Source organism: Atractosteus spatula (genome assembly GCF_055471065.1).
Source record: "Atractosteus spatula isolate fAtrSpa1 chromosome 10 unlocalized genomic scaffold, fAtrSpa1.hap1 SUPER_10_unloc_2, whole genome shotgun sequence".
NCBI lineage: Eukaryota > Metazoa > Chordata > Actinopteri > Semionotiformes > Lepisosteidae > Atractosteus > Atractosteus spatula.
The window spans coordinates 2,550,855-2,572,874 of NW_028296622.1; the positions used below are offsets into that span (position 1 = coordinate 2,550,855).

The following is a 22,020-nucleotide window of genomic DNA, read 5'->3' on the forward strand; positions in this document are numbered from 1 at the left end:
GTCCCCTCCTGCTCTTGGTCCAGGTTGGAGGGTGCACCGCTGCTGGTATAGATGGGTCTGGGGGTGTCGATGCCGGAGTGGTCCAGGAGTCTCGGGGGGCGTTCTTGCGTTTCTGGGAGTTCAGGTTGATCCTGTTGGTTCGGCGTGTCTTGGGTACGTCCGTGTGTGTGTGTGTGTGTGTACAGATGAAGAAGAGCAGCCCACCCGTGTTCAGAAACTCCTAAAAGGAGAAGTGAAGTTTCACCCATCAGGGCCCGAGACTGTGGAAGGCCAGGAGGCCTGCCTAGCCTGCACAACACTTGGTTACAGTCAAAAAATCCTAAAACAACCAGGAGACGTTTCACAACCCAAAGAGAGGTTGTGTGAGGTGAGGGGGGCTGTCTGGGGTGTAAGACACCTGGTTGCAGCTTTGTGAATGTTGTGCTTGGAGAGCTATTGAGCCATGAAGCAGACTCTACGATCCCCCTGTATTACCTGTTGTGTTATCTTCACAAAATCATACAAAATTCAAGAAAGGTTTCACAAGCCAAAGCAAGGCTGGGAAAGGTCAGAGGAGCTGCCTAGTGTGTGAAACACTCGCGCTTGCAGCACTGTGGGTGCTGTGGTTTAAATGCTACTGCCCCAGTGCAGAGTGGGAAAAAGAGATTGACAACGCAGAGCTGTGTCAGTCCTCTCTGTGTGTAAACAAGCAGTTTGCACATCATGGGAGCTGTTTTTAATGAGAACACGTGAATCTCCCTGCTGTCAGCAGTGGTGTGAGTATAGCTGAGCCTCACCTGAGTGAAAACAGGACATCAGGAAAGGGTTTCAGAGGTCACACACAGCTGTGGTATTCCTGCTCACAGGCTGGGTGATGGAGACTGCTCCTCCTCTGGCTGTATTTCTCTCGCTGTGACCCTGTGTCATCACACAGGTTTAAACAGAGAGAAAGAGCTCACTGACAGCTTGATGTGGAGGCTGGGGACATTTCCACAAGTCGGGCTCTTTAAGATGCGTTTGGTCTGAAGGCTTTCTGTGTTTCCCTTGCGAGGATCTGGACACAAGAATATCCGAGCGTGGGCAAACAGAATGGCACAAAAACCACACAGTGGGGGCTGTTAAAACATTCACAATGGACGTTGTAAACACAGCAGGTGTTCTCGTAGCCCGAGGAGGTTTCGTGAAAGCGCTACAGGCGGGCCGACGTCGTTTTCGAACTTCAAGCTAACTTTACCCCGGTCATCATATAGAAAAACCCAGCAAGCACCGAGCTTTCCCGAAGCGCGTTCCGCGGCCGGACACGCCAGCGGCGAGCAGGTGCCACGCCCCGTGCGTCCGCTCGGAAGCCCAGCGATGCCCGATCGCTCCTCCGGAGGCGTGCCCTTGCAGGAGGGGAGACTTGACCCTGAAACCGCTCATCTGCCAGGGGGACCTCCGAGCCTCACTGGGAGCAGCAGTGCCATGCCAGATCCGGTCGTGGGAACAAGCTCGTACAGGTGTATGTATGGGGAGCAGACGTCTTCCACAGGCTCTAGAGGAAGAACTGGACAGGGCGGGAAAGGCGTATAGAAACCTGCAGCTCCTGAGCCGAGCCGGCCTGCGTGCGCCGTCCTGGAGGACAGCGAGTCTGACCTCCGCCCGAGCTCAACGAGGGGAACCCAGGGGCTGCGGGAGGATTCAAGCAGGATACCCCCCACGTACACCCCCCAGATATACAACAGGATACACACCCCATCCACCCCACATACTGTACACCCCAGATATACAACAGGATACACCCCACATACTGTACACCCCCCACGTACACCCCACATACACCCCCCACATACACCCCCCACGTACACCCCCCAGATATACAACAGGATACACCCCCCACGTACACCCCACACATACTGTACACCCCACGTACACACCAGAATACACCCCAGGATACACACCCCACATCCACCGCACTCTGTCTGCAGACACACAGGGCACTGACACCCCAGTACCCCACAGGAGTTCTCTCTCCAGGTTCTGATGGAGGAAGAAATCAGCCCACAGAGCTTCTCCCGTGAGATTTATTCCCAGAAAACACAGTTTTTCCCAGTGAAACACGTCTGTGTTCCTGCAGGGCTCCGACGCCCTTGCTGCAGGATCCAGTCCAGCAGGGCTGAGCAGGTACACGTGGGGTCAGGGGTCAGGGTCCAGCAGGGCTGAGCAGGTACACCAGGGCCACAGACTTCGATGGGTCAGGGGTCAGGGGTCACTGAGGATCAGGCCTTGCTGTTGGTGAAAAGCCCCACTGAGCCCAGACTGCCCTCTGCTGCCTTGCGATCGCCCTCCTCCTCGCTGGACGTCTCCCCACTGTCGATGACGGCCAGGCTGAGCACCTGCAGCTCCTCCAGCACCGAGGACAGCGAGTCTGGAGAGAGGAGACACAGGGAGAGAGGAGAGAGGGGTTAGGAGACACAGGGAGAGAGAGGAGAGAGGGGTTAGGAGACACAGGGAGAGAGAGGAGAGAGAAGACACAGGGAGAGAGGGGTTAGAAGAAAGACACAGGGAGAGAGAGGAGAGAAGGGTTAGGAGACACAGGGAGAGAGAGGAGAGAGGAGACACAGGGAGAGAGAGGAGAGAAGGGTTAGGAGACACAGGGAGAGAGGAGAGAGGAGAGAGGAGAGAGGAGACACAGGCAGGACGTCAGAGATCACCTCTCTGCTGCGGCCTGCTGCTGGACCTCAGAGCCTGGGCCTGTCTTGGCCTGGTGGCCAGCGGGGGCTCGTCCTCCTGGGCTGGGGGTACCGGCGGGGCCAGCGGGGGCTCGTCCTCCTGGGCTGGGGGTACCGGCGGGGCCAGCGGGGGCTCGTCCTCCAGGTCTGGGGGTGCTGTCCGGGCCGCAGTCCTGTTCCTCCTGTACTGACGCAGGAGTCCCTCCTGCCGCACGGTGGCCTGCGGGTGGAGGGGTCAGGGGTCAGTGCGGGGAGGGTCAGGGGTCGGGGGTCGGGGGCACGATGCCTCACCAGCAGCAGGGTGCGGTCGGCCTCGGCCCTCCGGAGCGCCCTCTGCAGGTCCTGCGCCTCCCGCTGGTCCTGCTCCTCCCTCAGCGCGCGCAGCTGCTGCTCCCGGTCCCGTTCCCGCGCGGACCGCCGCTCCCACTGGCGCAGCGCCGCGGCTGGGGGGAGACACGGCGTCACTCGGGCTCCAGCACCCCCCTCACCCCCCCACACCGCTGGGCAGACACGGCGTCACTCGGGCTCCAGCACCCCCCCCCTCACCCCCCCACACCGCTGGGCAGACACGGCGTCACTCGGGCTCCAGCGCCCCCCCACACCACTGGGCAGACACGGCGTCACTCGGGCTCCAGCACCCCCCCCCCTCACCCCCCCACACCGCTGGGCAGACACGGCGTCACTCGGGCTCCAGCACCCCCCTCACCCCCCCACACCGCTGGGCAGACACGGCGTCACTCGGGCTCCAGCACCCCCCCCCTCACCCCCCCACACCGCTGGGCAGACACGGCGTCACTCGGGCTCCAGCACCCCCCCTCGCCCCCCCACACCGCTGGGCAGACACGGCGTCACTCGGGCTCCAGCACCCCCCCCCCACCCCCCCACACCACTGGGCAGACACGGCGTCACTCGGGCTCCAGCACCCCCCCCCTCACCCCCCCACACCGCTGGGCAGACACGGCGTCACTCGGGCTCCAGCACCCCCCCACACCGCTGGGCAGACACGGCGTCACTCGGGCTCCAGCACCCCCCCCCTCGCCCCCCACACCGCTGGGCAGACACGGCGTCACTCGGGCTCCAGCACCCCCCTCGCCCCCCCACACCACTGGGCAGACACGGCGTCACTCGGGCTCCAGCCACCCCCCCCCTCACCCCCCCACACCGCTGGGCAGACACGGCGTCACTCGGGCTCCAGCACCCCCCTCACCCCCCCACACCGCTGGGCAGACACGGCGTCACTCGGGCTCCAGCACCCCCCCTCGCCCCCCACACCGCTGGGCAGACACGGCGTCACTCGGGCTCCAGCACCCCCCCCCCACCCCCCCACACCGCTGGGCAGACACGGCGTCACTCGGGCTCCAGCACCCCCCCCCTCACCCCCCACACCGCTGGGCAGACACGGCGTCACTCGGGCTCCAGCACCCCCCCCCTCACCCCCCCACACCGCTGGGCAGACACGGCGTCACTCGGGCTCCAGCACCCCCCCCCTCACCCCCCCACACCGCTGGGCAGACACGGCGTCACTCGGGCTCCAGCACCCCCCCCCCACCCCCCACACCACTGGGCAGACACGGCGTCACTCGGGGCTCCAGCACCCCCCCCCTCACCCCCCCACACCGCTGGGCAGACACGGCGTCACTCGGGCTCCAGCACCCCCCCCCTCACCCCCCCACACCGCTGGGCAGACACGGCGTCACTTGGGCTCCAGCACCCCCCCCCTCACCCCCCCCACACCGCTGGGCAGACACGGCGTCACTCGGGCTCCAGCACCCCCCTCACCCCCCCACACCGCTGGGCAGACACGGCGTCACTCGGGCTCCAGCACCCCCCCCCTCACCCCCCCACACCGCTGGGCAGACACGGCGTCACTCGGGCTCCAGCACCCCCCCCCCACCCCCCCACACCACTGGGCAGACACGGCGTCACTCGGGCTCCAGCACCCCCCCCCTCACCCCCCCACACCGCTGGGCAGACACGGCGTCACTCGGGCTCCAGCAACCCCCACACCCCCCTCACCCCCCACACCGCTGGGCAGACACGGCGTCACTCGGGCTCCAGCAACCCCCACACCCCCCTCACCCCCCCCACACCGCTGGGCAGACACGGCGTCACTCGGGCTCCAGCACACCCCCCCCTCACCCCCCCACACCGCTGGGCAGACACGGCGTCACTCGGGCTCCAGCACCCCCCCCTCACCCCCCCACACCGCTGGGCAGACACGGCGTCACTCGGGCTCCAGCACCCCCCTCGCCCCCCCACACCGCTGGGCAGACACGGCGTCACTCGGGCTCCCAGCACCCCCCCCTCACCCCCCAACCGCTGGGCAGACACGGCGTCACTCGGGCTCCAGCACCCCCCCTCACCCCCCCTCACCCCCCCACACCGCTGGGCAGACACGGCATCACTCGGGCTCCAGCACCCCCCCTCGCCCCCCCACACCGCTGGGCAGACACGGCGTCACTCGGGCTCCAGCACCCCCCCTCGCCCCCCCACACCGCTGGGCAGACACGGCGTCACTCGGCTCCAGCACCCCCCTCACCCCCCCACACCGCTGGGCAGACACGGGGTCACTCGGGCTCCAGCACCCCCCTCACCCCCCCACACCGCTGGGCAGACACGGCGTCACTCGGGCTCCAGCACCCCCCTCACCCCCCACACCGCTGGGCAGACACGGCGTCACTCGGGCTCCAGCACCCCCCCCCTCACCCCCCCACACCGCTGGGCAGACACGGCGTCACTCGGGCTCCAGCACCCCCCCCCCCCTCACCCCCCCCACACCGCTGGGCAGACACGGCGTCACTCGGGCTCCAGCACCCCCCCCCCCTCACCCCCCCACACCGCTGGGCAGACACGGCGTCACTCGGGCTCCAGCACCCCCCCCCTCACCCCCCACACCGCTGGGCAGACACGGCGTCACTCGGGCTCCAGCACCCCCCCCACCCCCCCCACACCGCTGGGCAGACACGGCGTCACTCGGGCTCCAGCACCCCCCCCTCACCCCCCCACACCGCTGGGCAGACACGGCGTCACTCGGGCTCCAGCACCCCCCCCCCCCCTCACCCCCCCATACCGCTGGGCAGACACGGTGTCACTCGGGCTCCAGCACCCCCCCCCCTCACCCCCCCACACCGCTGGGCAGACACGGCGTCACTCGGGCTCCAGCACCCCCCCTCACCCCCCCACACCGCTGGGCAGACACGGCGTCACTCGGGCTCCAGCACCCCCCCCCCCCCTCACCCCCCCACACCACTGGGCAGACACGGCGTCACTCGGGCTCCAGCACCCCCCCCCCTCACCCCCCACACCGCTGGGCAGACACGGCGTCACTCGGGCTCCAGCACCCCCCCTCGCCCCCCCACACCGCTGGGCAGACACGGCGTCACTCGGGCTCCAGCACCCCCCCACACCGCTGGGCAGACACGGCGTCACTCGGGCTCCAGCACCCCCCCCTCACCCCCCCACACCGCTGGGCAGACACGGCGTCACTCGGGCTCCAGCACCCCCCCCCCTCACCCCCCCCACCGCTGGGCAGACACGGCATCACTCGGGCTCCAGCACCCCCCCACACCCCCCCACACCGCTGGGCAGACACGGCGTCACTCGGGCTCCAGTGCCCCCCCCCACCCCCCACACCGCTGGGCAGACACGGCGTCACTCGGGCTCCAGCACCCCCCCACACCGCTGGGCAGACATGGCGTCACTCGGGCTCCAGCACCCCCCCACACCGCTGGGCAGACATGGCGTCACTCGGGCTCCAGCACCCCCCCCCTCACCCCCCCACACCGCTGGGCAGACACGGGGTCACTCGGGCTCCAGCACCCCCCCCCTCACCCCCCCACACCGCTGGGCAGACACGGCGTCACTCGGGCTCCAGCACCCCCCCCCCCCTCACCCCCCCACACCGCTGGGCAGACACGGCGTCTCTCGGGCTCCAGCACCCCCCCCCCCCTCACCCCCCCACACCGCTGGGCAGACACGGCGTCACTCGGGCTCCAGCACCCCCCCCTCACCCCCCCACACCGCTGGGCAGACACGGCGTCACTCGGGCTCCAGCACCCCCCCCCCCCCCTCACCGCTGGGCAGACACGGCGTCACTCGGGCTCCAGCACCCCCCTCACCCCCCCACACCGCTGGGCAGACACGGCGTCACTCGGGCTCCAGCGCCCCCCCTCACCCCCCCACACGCTGGGCAGACACGGCGTCACTCGGGCTCCAGCACCCCCCCTCGCCCCCCCACACCGCTGGGCAGACACGGGGTCACTCGGGCTCCAGCACCCCCCTCGCCCCCCCACACCACTGGGCAGACACGGGGTCACTCGGGCTCCAGCACCCCCCCTCGCCCCCCCACACCGCTGGGCAGACACGGCGTCACTCGGGCTCCAGCACCCCCCCCCCTCACCCCCCCACACCGCTGGGCAGACACGGCGTCACTCGGGCTCCAGCACCCCCCCAACACCGCTGGGCAGACACGGCGTCACTCGGGCTCCAGCACCCCCCCCCCTCACCCCCCCACACCGCTGGGCAGACACGGCGTCACTTGGGCTCCAGCACCCCCCCCCTCACCCCCCACACCGCTGGGCAGACACGGCGTCACTCGGGCTCCAGCACCCCCTCACCCCCCCACACCGCTGGGCAGACACGGCGTCACTCGGGCTCCAGCACCCCCCCCCTCACCCCCCCACACCGCTGGGCAGACACGGCGTCACTCGGGCTCCAGCACCCCCCCCCCACCCCCCCACACCACTGGGCAGACACGGCGTCACTCGGGCTCCAGCACCCCCCCCCTCACCCCCCCACACCGCTGGGCAGACACGGCGTCACTCGGGCTCCAGCAACCCCCACACCCCCCTCACCCCCCCACACCGCTGGGCAGACACGGCGTCACTCGGGCTCCAGCAACCCCCACACCCCCCTCACCCCCCACACCGCTGGGCAGACACGGCGTCACTCGGGCTCCAGCACACCCCCCCCTCACCCCCCACACCGCTGGGCAGACACGGCGTCACTCGGGCTCCAGCACCCCCCCCTCACCCCCCACACCGCTGGGCAGACACGGCGTCACTCGGGCTCCAGCACCCCCCCTCGCCCCCCCACACCGCTGGGCAGACACGGCGTCACTCGGGCTCCAGCACCCCCCCCTCACCCCCACACCGCTGGGCAGACACGGCGTCACTCGGGCTCCAGCACCCCCCCTCACCCCCCTCACCCCCCCACACCGCTGGGCAGACACGGCATCACTCGGGCTCCAGCACCCCCCCTCGCCCCCCCACACCGCTGGGCAGACACGGCGTCACTCGGGCTCCAGCACCCCCCTCGCCCCCCACACCGCTGGGCAGACACGGCGTCACTCGGGCTCCAGCACCCCCCTCACCCCCCCACACCGCTGGGCAGACACGGGGTCACTCGGGCTCCAGCACCCCCCTCACCCCCCCACACCGCTGGGCAGACACGGCGTCACTCGGGCTCCAGCACCCCCCTCACCCCCCCACACCGCTGGGCAGACACGGCGTCACTCGGGCTCCAGCACCCCCCCCCCCTCACCCCCCCACACCGCTGGGCAGACACGGCGTCACTCGGGCTCCAGCACCCCCCCCCCCTCACCCCCCCACACCGCTGGGCAGACACGGCGTCACTCGGGCTCCAGCACCCCCCCCTCACCCCCCCACACCGCTGGGCAGACACGGCGTCACTCGGGCTCCAGCACCCCCCCCCTCACCCCCCCCACACCGCTGGGCAGACACGGCGTCACTCGGGCTCCAGCACCCCCCCACACCCCCCCACACCGCTGGGCAGACACGGCGTCACTCGGGCTCCAGCACCCCCCCCCTCACCCCCCCACACCGCTGGGCAGACACGGCGTCACTCGGGCTCCAGCACCCCCCCCCCCCTCACCCCCCCATACCGCTGGGCAGACACGGTGTCACTCGGGCTCCAGCACCCCCCCCCTCACCCCCCCACACCGCTGGGCAGACACGGCGTCACTCGGGCTCCAGCACCCCCCCTCACCCCCCCACACCGCTGGGCAGACACGGCGTCACTCGGGCTCCAGCACCCCCCCCCCCCCTCACCCCCCACACCACTGGGCAGACACGGCGTCACTCGGGCTCCAGCACCCCCCCCCCTCACCCCCCCACACCGCTGGGCAGACACGGCGTCACTCGGGCTCCAGCACCCCCCCTCGCCCCCCCACACCGCTGGGCAGACACGGCGTCACTCGGGCTCCAGCACCCCCCCACACCGCTGGGCAGACACGGCGTCACTCGGGCTCCAGCACCCCCCCCCCTCACCCCCCCACACCGCTGGGCAGACACGGCGTCACTCGGGCTCCAGCACCCCCCCCCTCACCCCCCCACACCGCTGGGCAGACACGGCATCACTCGGGCTCCAGCACCCCCCCACACCCCCCCACACCGCTGGGCAGACACGGCGTCACTCGGGCTCCAGTGCCCCCCCACACCCCCCCACACCGCTGGGCAGACACGGCGTCACTCGGGCTCCAGCACCCCCCCACACCGCTGGGCAGACATGGCGTCACTCGGGCTCCAGCACCCCCCACACCGCTGGGCAGACATGGCGTCACTCGGGCTCCAGCACCCCCCCCCTCACCCCCCCACACCGCTGGGCAGACACGGGGTCACTCGGGCTCCAGCACCCCCCCCCTCACCCCCCCACACCGCTGGGCAGACACGGCGTCACTCGGGCTCCAGCACCCCCCCCCCTCACCCCCCCACACCGCTGGGCAGACACGGCGTCTCTCGGGCTCCAGCACCCCCCCCCCCTCACCCCCCACACCGCTGGGCAGACACGGCGTCACTCGGGCTCCAGCACCCCCCCCTCACCCCCCCACACCGCTGGGCAGACACGGCGTCACTCGGGCTCCAGCACCCCCCCCCCCCCCTCACCGCTGGGCAGACACGGCGTCACTCGGGCTCCAGCACCCCCCCCCACCCCCCACACCGCTGGGCAGACACGGCGTCACTCGGGCTCCAGCGCCCCCCCTCACCCCCCCACACCGCTGGGCAGACACGGCGTCACTCGGGCTCCAGCACCCCCCCTCGCCCCCCCACACCGCTGGGCAGACACGGGGTCACTCGGGCTCCAGCACCCCCCCTCGCCCCCCACACCACTGGGCAGACACGGGGTCACTCGGGCTCCAGCACCCCCCCTCGCCCCCCACCACACCGCTGGGCAGACACGGCGTCACTCGGGCTCCAGCACCCCCCCCCCCTCACCCCCCCACACCGCTGGGCAGACACGGCGTCACTCGGGCTCCAGCACCCCCCCACACCGCTGGGCAGACACGGCGTCACTCGGGCTCCAGCACCCCCCCCCCTCACCCCCCCACACCGCTGGGCAGACACGGCGTCACTCGGGCTCCAGCACCCCCCCCTCACCCCCCCACACCGCTGGGCAGACACGGGGTCACTCGGGCTCCAGCACCCCCCCCCCCTCACCCCCCCACACCGCTGGGCAGACACGGCGTCACTCGGGCTCCAGCACCCCCCCCTCACCCCCCCACACCGCTGGGCAGACACGGCGTCACTCGGGCTCCAGCACCCCCCACACCCCCCACACCCCCCCACACCGCTGGGCAGACACGGCGTCACTCGGGCTCCAGCACCCCCCCCACACCCCCCTCGCCCCCCCACACCGCTGGGCAGACACGGCGTCACTCGGGCTCCAGCACCCCCCCTCGCCCCCCACACCGCTGGGCAGACACGGCATCACTCGGGCTCCAGCACCCCCCCCCTCACCCCCCACACCGCTGGGCAGACACGGCGTCACTCGGGCTCCAGCACCCCCCCTCACCCCCCACACCGCTGGGCAGACACGGCGTCACTCGGGCTCCAGCACCCCCCCCTCACCCCCCCACACCGCTGGGCAGACACGGCGTCACTCGGGCTCCAGCACCCCCCCCCTCACCCCCCCACACCGCTGGGCAGACACGGCGTCACTCGGGCTCCAGCACCCCCCCACACCCCCCACACCGCTGGGCAGACACGGCGTCACTCGGGCTCCAGCACCCCCCCCCTCACCCCCCCACACCGCTGGGCAGACACGGCGTCACTCGGGCTCCAGCACCCCCCCACACCCCCCTCACCCCCCCACACCGCTGGGCAGACACGGCGTCACTCGGGCTCCAGCACCCCCCCCCCCACACCCCCCCACACCGCTGGGCAGACACGGCGTCACTCGGGCTCCAGCACCCCCCCTCGCCCCCCCACACCGCTGGGCAGACACGGCGTCACTCGGGCTCCAGCACCCCCCCCCCCTCACCCCCCCACACCGCTGGGCAGACACGGCATCACTCGGGCTCCAGCACCCCCCCACACCCCCCTCACCCCCCCACACCGCTGGGCAGACACGGCGTCACTCGGGCTCCAGCACCCCCCCACACCCCCCTCACCCCCCCACACCGCTGGGCAGACACGGCGTCACTCGGGCTCCAGCACCCCCCCCCCCTCACCCCCCCACACCGCTGGGCAGACACGGCGTCACTCGGGCTCCAGCACCCCCCCACACCCCCCCACACCGCTGGGCAGACACGGCGTCACTCGGGCTCCAGCACCCCCCCTCACCCCCCCTCACCCCCCCACACCGCTGGGCAGACACGGCGTCACTCGGGCTCCAGCACCCCCCCCCTCACCCCCCCACACCGCTGGGCAGACACGGCGTCACTCGGGCTCCAGCACCCCCCCTCGCCCCCCCTGCCCCCCCCCTCACCCCCCAGCCCGGAGCCACACTCACCCGCCTGCGCCTCCTCTCTCTTCGCTGCCCGGAGCCACACTCACCTGCCTGTGCCTCCTCTCTCTTCGCTGCGCGCAGCTGCGTCTCCATCTCGCGGAGCTGCTGCTGGAGCTCCGACTCCACCTCCCTGAGGCGCCCCTGCAGGACTGGGGCAGAACACACCCTCACCAGCAGGAACACACCCTCACCAGCAGGACTGGGGCAGAACAGACCCTCACCAGCAGGACTGGGGCAGGGCACACCCTCACCAGCAGGAACACCCCCTCACCAGCAGGACTGGGCAGGACACACCCTCACCAGCAGGAACACCCCCTCACCAGCAGGACTGGGGCAGGACACACCCTCACCAGCAGGAACACCCCCTCACCAGCAGGACTGGGGCAGAACACACCCTCACCAGCAGGAACACCCCCTCACCAGCAGGACTGGTGCAGACACACCCTCACCAGCAGGAACACCCCCTCACCAGCAGGACTGGGGCAGAACACACCCTCACCAGCAGGAACACACCCTCACCAGCAGGACTGGGGCAGAACACACCCTCACCAGCAGGAACACCCCCTCACCAGCAGGACTGGGGCAGAACACACCCTCACCAGCAGGAACACCCCCTCACCAGCAGGACTGGGGCAGAACAGACCCTCACGCAGGAACACCCTACGGACTGGGGCAGGGCACACCCTCACCAGCAGGAACACCCCCTCACCAGCAGGACTGGGGCAGAACAGACCCTCACCAGCAGGAACACACCCTCACCAGCAGGACTGGGGCAGAACAGACCCTCACCAGCAGGAACACACCCTCACCAGCAGGACTGGGGCAGAACAGACCCTCACCAGCAGGACTGGGGCAGGGCACACCCTCACCAGCAGGAACACCCCCTCACCAGCAGGACTGGGGCAGAACACACCCTCACCAGCAGGACTGGGGCAGGACACACCCTCACCAGCAGGACTGGGGCAATAACACACTCTCACCAGCAGGACTGGGGCAGAACACACCCTCACCAGCAGGACTGGGGCAGAACACACCCTCACCAGCAGAACACCCCCTCACCAGCAGGACTGGGACAGAACACACCCTCACCAGCAGGAACACCCCCTCACCAGCAGGACTGGGGCAGGACACACCCTCACCAGCAGGACTGGGGTAATAACACACCCTCACCAGCAGGACTGGGGCAGGGCACACCCTCACCAGCAGGATTGGGGCAATAACACACTCTCACCAGCAGGACTGGGGCAGAACACACCCTCACCAGCAGGACTGGGGCAGAACACACCCTCACCAGCAGGACAGGGGTAATAACACACTCTCACCAGCAGGACTGGGGCAGAACACACCCTCACCAGCAGGACTGGGGCAATAACACACTCTCACCAGCAGGACAGGGGCAGAACACACCCTCACCAGCAGGAACACTCCCTCACCAGCAGGACTGGGGCAGAACACACCCTCACCAGCAGGAACACCCCCTCACCAGCAGGACTGGGGCAGGACACACCCTCACCAGCAGGACTGGGGTAATAACACACCCTCACCAGCAGGACTGGGGCAGGCACACCCTCACCAGCAGGATTGGGGCAATAACACACCCTCACCAGCAGGACTGGGGCAGAACACACCCTCACCAGCAGGACTGGGCAGAACACACACCCTCACCAGCAGGACTGGGGTAATAACACACTCTCACCAGCAGGACTGGGGCAGAACACACCCTCACCAGCAGGACTGGGGCAATAACACACTCTCACCAGCAGGACAGGGGCAGAACACACCCTCACCAGAAGGACTGGGGCAGAACACACCCTCACCAGCAGGACAGGGGCAATAACACACCCTCACCAGCAGGACTGGGGTAATAACACACTCTCACCAGCAGGACTGGGGCAGAACACACCCTCACCAGCAGGACAGGGGCAATAACACACCCTCACCAGCAGGACTGGGGCAGGGCACACCCTCACCAGCAGGACTGGGGCAAGTACACACCCTCACCAGCTGGACTGGGGCAGAACACACCCTCACCAGCAGGACTGGGGCAGAACACCCCCTCACCAGCAGGCACACCCCCTCACCAGCAGGACAGGGGCAATAACACACCCTCACCAGCAGGACTGGGGCAGGACACCCCCTCACCAGCAGGACTGGGGCAGAACACACCCTCACCAGCAGGAACACCCCCTCACCAGCAGGACAGGGGCAATAACACACCCTCACCAGCAGGACAGGGGCAATAACACCCCCTCACCAGCAGGACTGGGGCAGAACACCCCCTCACCAGCAGGACTGGGGCAATAACACACCCTCACCAGCAGGACAGGGGCAATAACACCCCCTCACCAGCAGGACTGGGGCAGAACACCCCCTCACCAGCAGGACTGGGGCAGGGCACACCCTCACCAGCAGGACTGGGGCAAGTACACACCCTCACCAGCAGGAACACCCCCTCACCAGCAGGACTGGGGCAATAACACACTCTCACCAGCAGGACAGGGGCAATAACACACTCTCACCAGCAGGACTGGGGCAAGACACACCCTCACCAGCAGGACTGGGGCAGGACACACCCTCACCAGCAGGACTGGGGTAATAACACACCCTCATCAGCAGGACTGGGGCAGGACACACTCTCACCAGCAGGACTGGGGCAGAACACACCCTCACCAGCAGGACTGGGGCAAGTACACACTCTCACCAGCAGGAACACCCCCTCACCAGCAGGACTGGGGCAATAACACACCCTCACCAGCAGGACAGGGGCAGAACACCCCCTCACCAGCAGGACTGGGGCAGAACACACCCTCACCAGCAGGACAGGGGCAGGACACCCCCTCACCAGCAGGACAGGGGCAATAACACACTCTCACCAGCAGGACTGGGGCAATAACACACCCTCACCAGCAGGAACACCCCCTCACCAGCAGGACAGGGGCAATAACACACTCTCACCAGCAGGACTGGGGCAATAACACACTCTCACCAGCAGGACTGAGGCAGAACACACCTTCACCAGCAGGACTGGGGCAAGACACACCCTCACCAGCAGGACTGGGGTAATAACACACCCTCATCAGCAGGACTGGGGCAGGACACACTCTCACCAGCAGGACTGGGGTAATAACACACCCTCACCAGCAGGACTGGGGCAGGGCACACCCTCACCAGCAGGACAGGGGCAGAACACACCTTCACCAGCAGGACAGGGGCAGAACACACCCTCACCAGCAGGACTGAGTTAATAACACACTCTCACCAGCAGGACTGGGGCAGGACACACTCTCACCAGCAGGACTGGGGTAATAACACACCCTCACCAGCAGGACTGGGGCAGGGCACACCCTCACCAGCAGGACTGGGTTAATAACACACTCTCACCAGCAGGACTGGGGCAGAACACACCTTCACCAGCAGGACAGGGGCAATAACACACCCTCACCAGCAGGACTGGGGCAGGGCACACCCTCACCAGCAGGATTGGGGCAATAACACACTCTCACCAGCAGGACTGGGGCAGAACACACCCTCACCAGCAGGAACACCCCCTCACCAGCAGGACTGGGGTAATAACACACCCTCACCAGCAGGACTGGGGCAGGGCACACCCTCACCAGCAGGATTGGGGCAATAACACACTCTCACCAGCAGGACTGGGGCAGAACACACCCTCACCAGCAGGAACACCCCCTCACCAGCAGGATTGGGGCAATAACACACCCTCACCAGCAGGACTGGGGCAGAACACACCTTCACCAGCAGGACTGGGGCAGAACACACCCTCACCAGCAGCAACACCCCCTCACCAGCAGGACAGGGGCAATAACACACCCTCACCAGCAGGACTGGGGTAATAACACACCCTCACCAGCAGGACAGGGGCAATAACACACCCTCACCAGCAGGACTGGGGCAATAACACACCCTCACCAGCAGGACTGGGGCAGAACACCCCCTCACCAGCAGGAACACACCTTCACCAGCAGGACAGGGGCAATAACACACCCTCACCAGCAGGACTGGGGCAGGACACACCCTCACCAGCAGGACTGGGGCAATAACACACTCTCACCAGCAGGACTGGGGCAGAACACACCCTCACCAGCAGGACTGGGGCAGGACACACCCTCACCAGCAGGAACACCCCCTCACCAGCAGGGGGCCGCAGCAGGGTGACTCACCAGCAGGAGGAGCAGCAGGAACACCCCCTCACCAGCAGGGGCGCAGCAGGGTGACTCACCTCTCTCGCTCTCCTCTCGCTGGCTGCTCAGCTCCTGCCTCAGCCTCTCGCTGGTCTCCCTGGCGCTCTCCAGCGCCCCCTGCAGGTCCTCCAGCCTGCACTGCGCCTCCTGCAGCTCAGCCTCGGCCCTGCGCTCGGCCTGAGCCCTCTGACTCGCCTCCGCGTGCAGCTGCCTCAACTCGGCCTCCACTGGGAGACAGGCAGGCGTCACACAGACAGACAGACAGACAGGCAGGCGTCACACAGACAGACAGACAGAGAGACAGGCGTCACACAGACAGGCAGGCAGACAGACGGACAGACAGAAGACAGGCGTCACAGGCAGGCAGACACGCATCACACAGACAGACAGAGAGACAGGCAGGCGTCACACAGACAGGCAGGTGTCACAGGCAGGCAGACAGACAGGCGTCACACAGACAGACAGAGAGACAGGCTTCACACAGACAGAGAGACAGGCAGGCGTCACACAGACAGGCAGACAGACAGACGGACAGACAGAAGACAGGCGTCACAGGCAGGCAGACACGCATCACACAGACAGACAGAGACAGACAGGCGTCACACAGACAGACAGAGAGACAGGCATCACACAGACAGACAGAGAGACAGGCTTCACACAGACAGGCGTCACAGAGACAGACAGAGAGACAGGCTTCACACAGACAGGCGTCACAGAGACAGACAGAAGACAGGAGTCACAGGCAGGCAGACAGGCGTCACACAGACAGACAGGCAGGCAGACAGACAGACAGACAGAAGACAGGCGTCACACAGACAGACAGGCGTCACAGGCAGGCAGACAGGCAGACAGACAGACAGAAGACAGGCGTCACAGGCAGACAGACAGGCGTCACAGGCAGACAGACAGGCGTCACACAGACAGACAGGCAGGCAGGCAAGCGTCACAGGCAGACAGACAGGCGTCACACAGAGACAGACAGGCAGGCAGGCGTCACACAGAGACAGACAGGCTTCACAGACAGGCAGGCAGGCAGGCAAGCGTCACACAGACAGACAGGTGTCACAGGCAGGCAGACAGACAGGCTTCACACAGAAAAGCAGGCAGACAGACAGACAGACAGGCTCACAGACAGACTGGCATTGCAGACAAGCAGACAGACAGGTGTCACACAGACAGGCAGACAGACAGGTGTCACACAGACAGGCAGACAGACGTGTCACACAGACAAGTAGACAGACAGACAGGTGTCACACAGACAGGCAGACAGGTGTCACACAGGCAGGTGTCACACAGACAGGCAGGCAGACAGGCAGGTGTCACACAGACAGACAGGCAGGCAGGCAGACAGGTGTCACACAGACAGACAGGCAGGCAGGCAGGTGTCACACAGACAGGCAGACAGACAGGTGTCACACAGACAAGCAGACAGACAGACAGGTGTCACACAGACAGACAGGCAGGCAGGCAGACAGGTGTCACACAGACAGACAGGCAGGCAGGCAGGTGTCACACAGACAGGCAGGCAGACAGACAGACACACAGACAGACAGGTGTCACACAGACAGGCAGACAGGTGTCACACAGGCAGGTGTCACACAGCCAGGCAGGCAGACAGGTGTCACACAGACAGGCAGACAGGCAGGCAGGTGTCACACAGACAGGCAGGCAGACAGACACAGACACACAGACAGACAGGTGTCACACAGACAGGCAGGCAGACAGGTGTCACACAGACAGGCAGGCAGGCAGACAGGTGTCACACAGACAGACAGGCAGACAGGCAGGTGTCACAGACAAGCAGGCAGACAGGTGTCACACAGACAGGCAGGCAGACAGACACAGACACACAGACAGACAGGTGTCACACAGACAGGCAGGCAGACAGGCAGGTGTCACAGACAAGCAGGCAGACAGACAGGTGTCACACAGACAGACAGGCAGACAGACAGGTGTCACACAGATAGACAGGCAGGCAGACAGGTGTCACACAGAAAGACAGGCAGACAGACACAGACACACAGACAGACAGGCAGGTGTCACACAGACAGACAGGCAGACAGACACAGACACACAGACAGACTCACAGGGCTGTGTGCTCTGGCTCAGCGCTGCCTCGATGAGCTCTGGAGTTCGTCTGAGCTCCACTCTCAGCTCTTCCCTCTCCTGCACTGCAAGACTGAGCTCAGCCTGGAGCTGCTGATAGGACAGTCTGAGAGAGAGAATATTATATATACACTACAGTACAGTGACACTGATAGGACAGTCTGAGAGAGAATATTATATATACACTACAGTACAGTGACACTGATAGGACAGTCTGAGAGAGAGAATATTATATATATACACACTACAGTACAGTGACACTGATAGGACAGTCTGAGAGAGAATATTATATATACACACTACAGTACAGTGACACTGATAGGACAGTCTGAGAGAGAATATTATATATACACACTACAGTACAGTGACACTGATAGGACAGTCTGAGAGAGAGAATATTATATATACACTACAGTACAGTGACACTGATAGGACAGTCTGAGAGAGAGAATATTATATATACACTACAGTACAGTGACACTGATAGGACAGTCTGAGAGAGAATATTATATATACACACTACAGTACAGTGACACTGATAGGACAGTCTGAGAGAGAGAATATTATATATATACACTACAGTACAGTGACACTGATAGGACAGTCTGAGAGAGAGAATATTATATATACACTACAGTACAGTGACACTGATAGGACAGTCTGAGAGAGAATATTATATATACACACTACAGTACAGTGACACTGATAGGACAGTCTGAGAGAGAGAATATTATATATACACACTACAGTACAGTGACACTGATAGGACAGTCTGAGAGAGAATATTATATATACACTACAGTACAGTGACACTGATAGGACAGTCTGAGAGAGAGAATATTATATACACACTACAGTACAGTGACACTGATGGGACAGTCTGAGAGAGAATATTATATATACACACTACAGTACAGTGACACTGATAGGACAGTCTGAGAGAGAGAATATTATATACACACTACAGTACAGTGACACTGATAGGACAGTCTGAGAGAGAATATTATATATATACACTACAGTACAGTGACACTGATAGGACAGTCTGAGAGAGAATATTATATATACACACTACAGTACAGTGACACTGATAGGACAGTCTGAGAGAGAGAATATTATATATACACTACAGTACAGTGACACTGATAGGACAGTCTGAGAGAGAGAATATTATATACACACTACAGTACAGTGACACTGATAGGACAGTCTGAGAGAGAATATTATATATACACACTACAGTACAGTGACACTGATAGGACAGTCTGAGAGAGAGAATATTATATATACACACTACAGTACAGTGACACTGATAGGACAGTCTGAGAGAGAGAATATTATATACACACTACAGTACAGTGACACTGATAGGACAGTCTGAGAGAGAATATTATATATATACACTACAGTACAGTGACACTGATAGGACAGTCTGAGAGAGAATATTATATATACACACTACAGTACAGTGACACTGATAGGACAGTCTGAGAGAGAGAATATTATATATACACTACAGTACAGTGACACTGATAGGACAGTCTGAGAGAGAGAATATTATATATATACACTACAGTACAGTGACACTGATAGGACAGTCTGAGAGAGAGAATATTATATATACACACTACAGTACAGTGACACTGATAGGACAGTCTGAGAGAGAATATTATATATATACACTACAGTACAGTGACACTGATAGGACAGTCTGAGAGAGAATATTATATATACACACTACAGTACAGTGACACTGATAGGACAGTCTGAGAGAGAGAATATTATATATATACTACAGTACAGTGACACTGATAGGACAGTCTGAGAGAGAATATTATATATACACACTACAGTACAGTGACACTGATAGGACAGTCTGAGAGAGAGAATATTATATATACACTACAGTACAGTGACACTGATAGGACAGTCTGAGAGAGAGAATATTATATATATACACTACAGTACAGTGACACTGATAGGACAGTCTGAGAGAGAGAATATTATATATACACACTACAGTACAGTGACACTGATAGGACAGTCTGAGAGAGAATATTATATATACACACTACAGTACAGTGACACTGATAGGACAGTCTGAGAGAGAGAATATTATATATACACACTACAGTACAGTGACACTGATAGGACAGTCTGAGAGAGAATATTATATATACACACTACAGTACAGTGACACTGATAGGACAGTCTGAGAGAGAGAATATTATATATATACTACAGTACAGTGACACTGATAGGACAGTCTGAGAGATAATATTATATATACACTACAGTACAGTGACACTGATAGGACAGTCTGAGAGAGAGAATATTATATATACACTACAGTACAGTGACACTGATAGGACAGTCTGAGAGAGAGAATATTATATATACACACTACAGTACAGTGACACTGATAGGACAGTCTGAGAGAGAGAATATTATATATACACACTACAGTACAGTGACACTGATAGGACAGTCTGAGAGAGAGAATATATATACACTACAGTACAGTGACACTGATAGGACAGTCTGAGAGAGAATATTATATATACACACTACAGTACAGTGACACTGATAGGACAGTCTGAGAGAGAGAATATTATATATACACACTACAGTACAGTGACACTGATAGGACAGTCTGAGAGAGAATATTATATATACACACTACAGTACAGTGACACTGATAGGACAGTCTGAGAGAGAATATTATATATACACACTACAGTACAGTGACACTGATAGGACAGTCTGAGAGAGAGAATATTATATATATACACTACAGTACAGTGACACTGATAGGACAGTCTGAGAGAGAATATTATATATACACACTACAGTACAGTGACACTGATAGGACAGTCTGAGAGAGAATATTATATATACACTACAGTACAGTGACACTGATAGGACAGTCTGAGAGAGAATATTATATATACACACTACAGTACAGTGACACTGATAGGACAGTCTGAGAGAGAGAATATTATATATACACACTACAGTACAGTGACACTGATAGGACAGTCTGAGAGAGAATATTATATATACACTACAGTACAGTGACACTGATAGGACAGTCTGAGAGAGAATATTATATATATACTACAGTACAGTGACACTGATAGGACAGTCTGAGAGAGAATATTATATATACACACTACAGTACAGTGACACTGATAGGACAGTCTGAGAGAGAGAATATTATATATACACACTACAGTACAGTGACACTGATAGGACAGTCTGAGAGAGAGAATATTATATATACACTACAGTACAGTGACACTGATAGGACAGTCTGAGAGAGAGAATATTATATATACACACTACAGTACAGTGACACTGATAGGACAGTCTGAGAGAGAGAATATTATATATACACTACAGTACAGTGACACTGATAGGACAGTCTGAGAGAGAGAATATTATATATACACACTACAGTACAGTGACACTGATAGGACAGTCTGAGATAGGACAGGGCTGTGGTCAGTCAGGGGTGTTGTGTATCAGGGGTGTGGTCAGTGTTAGAGTGTGGTCAGTGTCGGGGGGCTGGTCAGTCAGGGGTGTGGTCAGTGTCGGGGGGGTGGTCAGTGTCGAGGGGGTGTGGTCAGTCAGACTGTGGTCAGTCAGGGGTGTGGTCAGCGTCAGTGTCGGGGGGGTGGTCAGTGTCGGGGGGCTGGTCAGTCAGGGGTGTGGTCAGTGTCGGGGGGGTGGTCAGTGTCGAGGGGGTGTGGTCAGTCAGACTGTGGTCAGTCAGGGGTGTGGTCAGCGTCAGTGTCGGGGGGGTGGTCAGTGTCAGGGGGGTGGTCAGTCAGGGGTGTGGTCAGTGTCAGGGGGGTGGTCATTCAGGGGTGTGGTCAGTCAGACTGTGGTCAGTCAGGGCTGTGGTCAGTCAGGGTGCTGACCTGCCCGGCTCACACTGAGGATCTGACGCCTCTCTCTTCCTCTGGACCTTCAGCAGAGCCTCCCTCCTCTTCAGCAGCCCTGGGGGGCGAGAGAGACGAGCCCAGATCACCGTGCTGCCCGCGCGCAGACCCCCCCCCGGCCCCCCGGCCCCCCGGCCCCCTACCCTGCAGTGTGTCCAGCCGGCGGCTGGCGAAGGCCACGCGCCGCCCCAGGCCCAGCAGACCAGACTCGGCCGCCTGCAGCGCCGCACTGCGCTCCTCAAACACCTGCTCGAACCTGCAGGAGACACAACGGCTACACTGAGAGAGGTGGGAGGGGGGAACAAGGTGATACCCTGGCTTCTCTCCAGACACAGC

General features: G+C 62.5%; 1 protein-coding gene across 1 annotated transcript in view; it reads right to left on the reverse strand.

Moving 5' to 3' along the window:
- Positions 1–2,025: 2,025 nt before the first annotated feature.
- LOC148812648 (coiled-coil alpha-helical rod protein 1-like) overlaps positions 2,026–22,020 on the reverse strand; it is a 63,013-nt gene continuing 43,018 nt past the window's right edge. Inside the window, exons 11-18 of the mRNA XM_088908503.1 lie at positions 21,828–21,940; positions 21,664–21,742; positions 17,722–17,846; positions 15,673–15,861; positions 11,480–11,581; positions 2,979–3,130; positions 2,670–2,907; positions 2,026–2,383 (exon numbers count right to left, since the gene is read on the reverse strand). Coding sequence (XP_088764629.1) covers positions 2,235–2,383; positions 2,670–2,907; positions 2,979–3,130; positions 11,480–11,581; positions 15,673–15,861; positions 17,722–17,846; positions 21,664–21,742; positions 21,828–21,940 — 1,147 coding nt within the window. The 3' untranslated portion in view covers positions 2,026–2,234. The remainder of the gene's footprint in view (positions 2,384–2,669; positions 2,908–2,978; positions 3,131–11,479; positions 11,582–15,672; positions 15,862–17,721; positions 17,847–21,663; positions 21,743–21,827; positions 21,941–22,020) is intronic.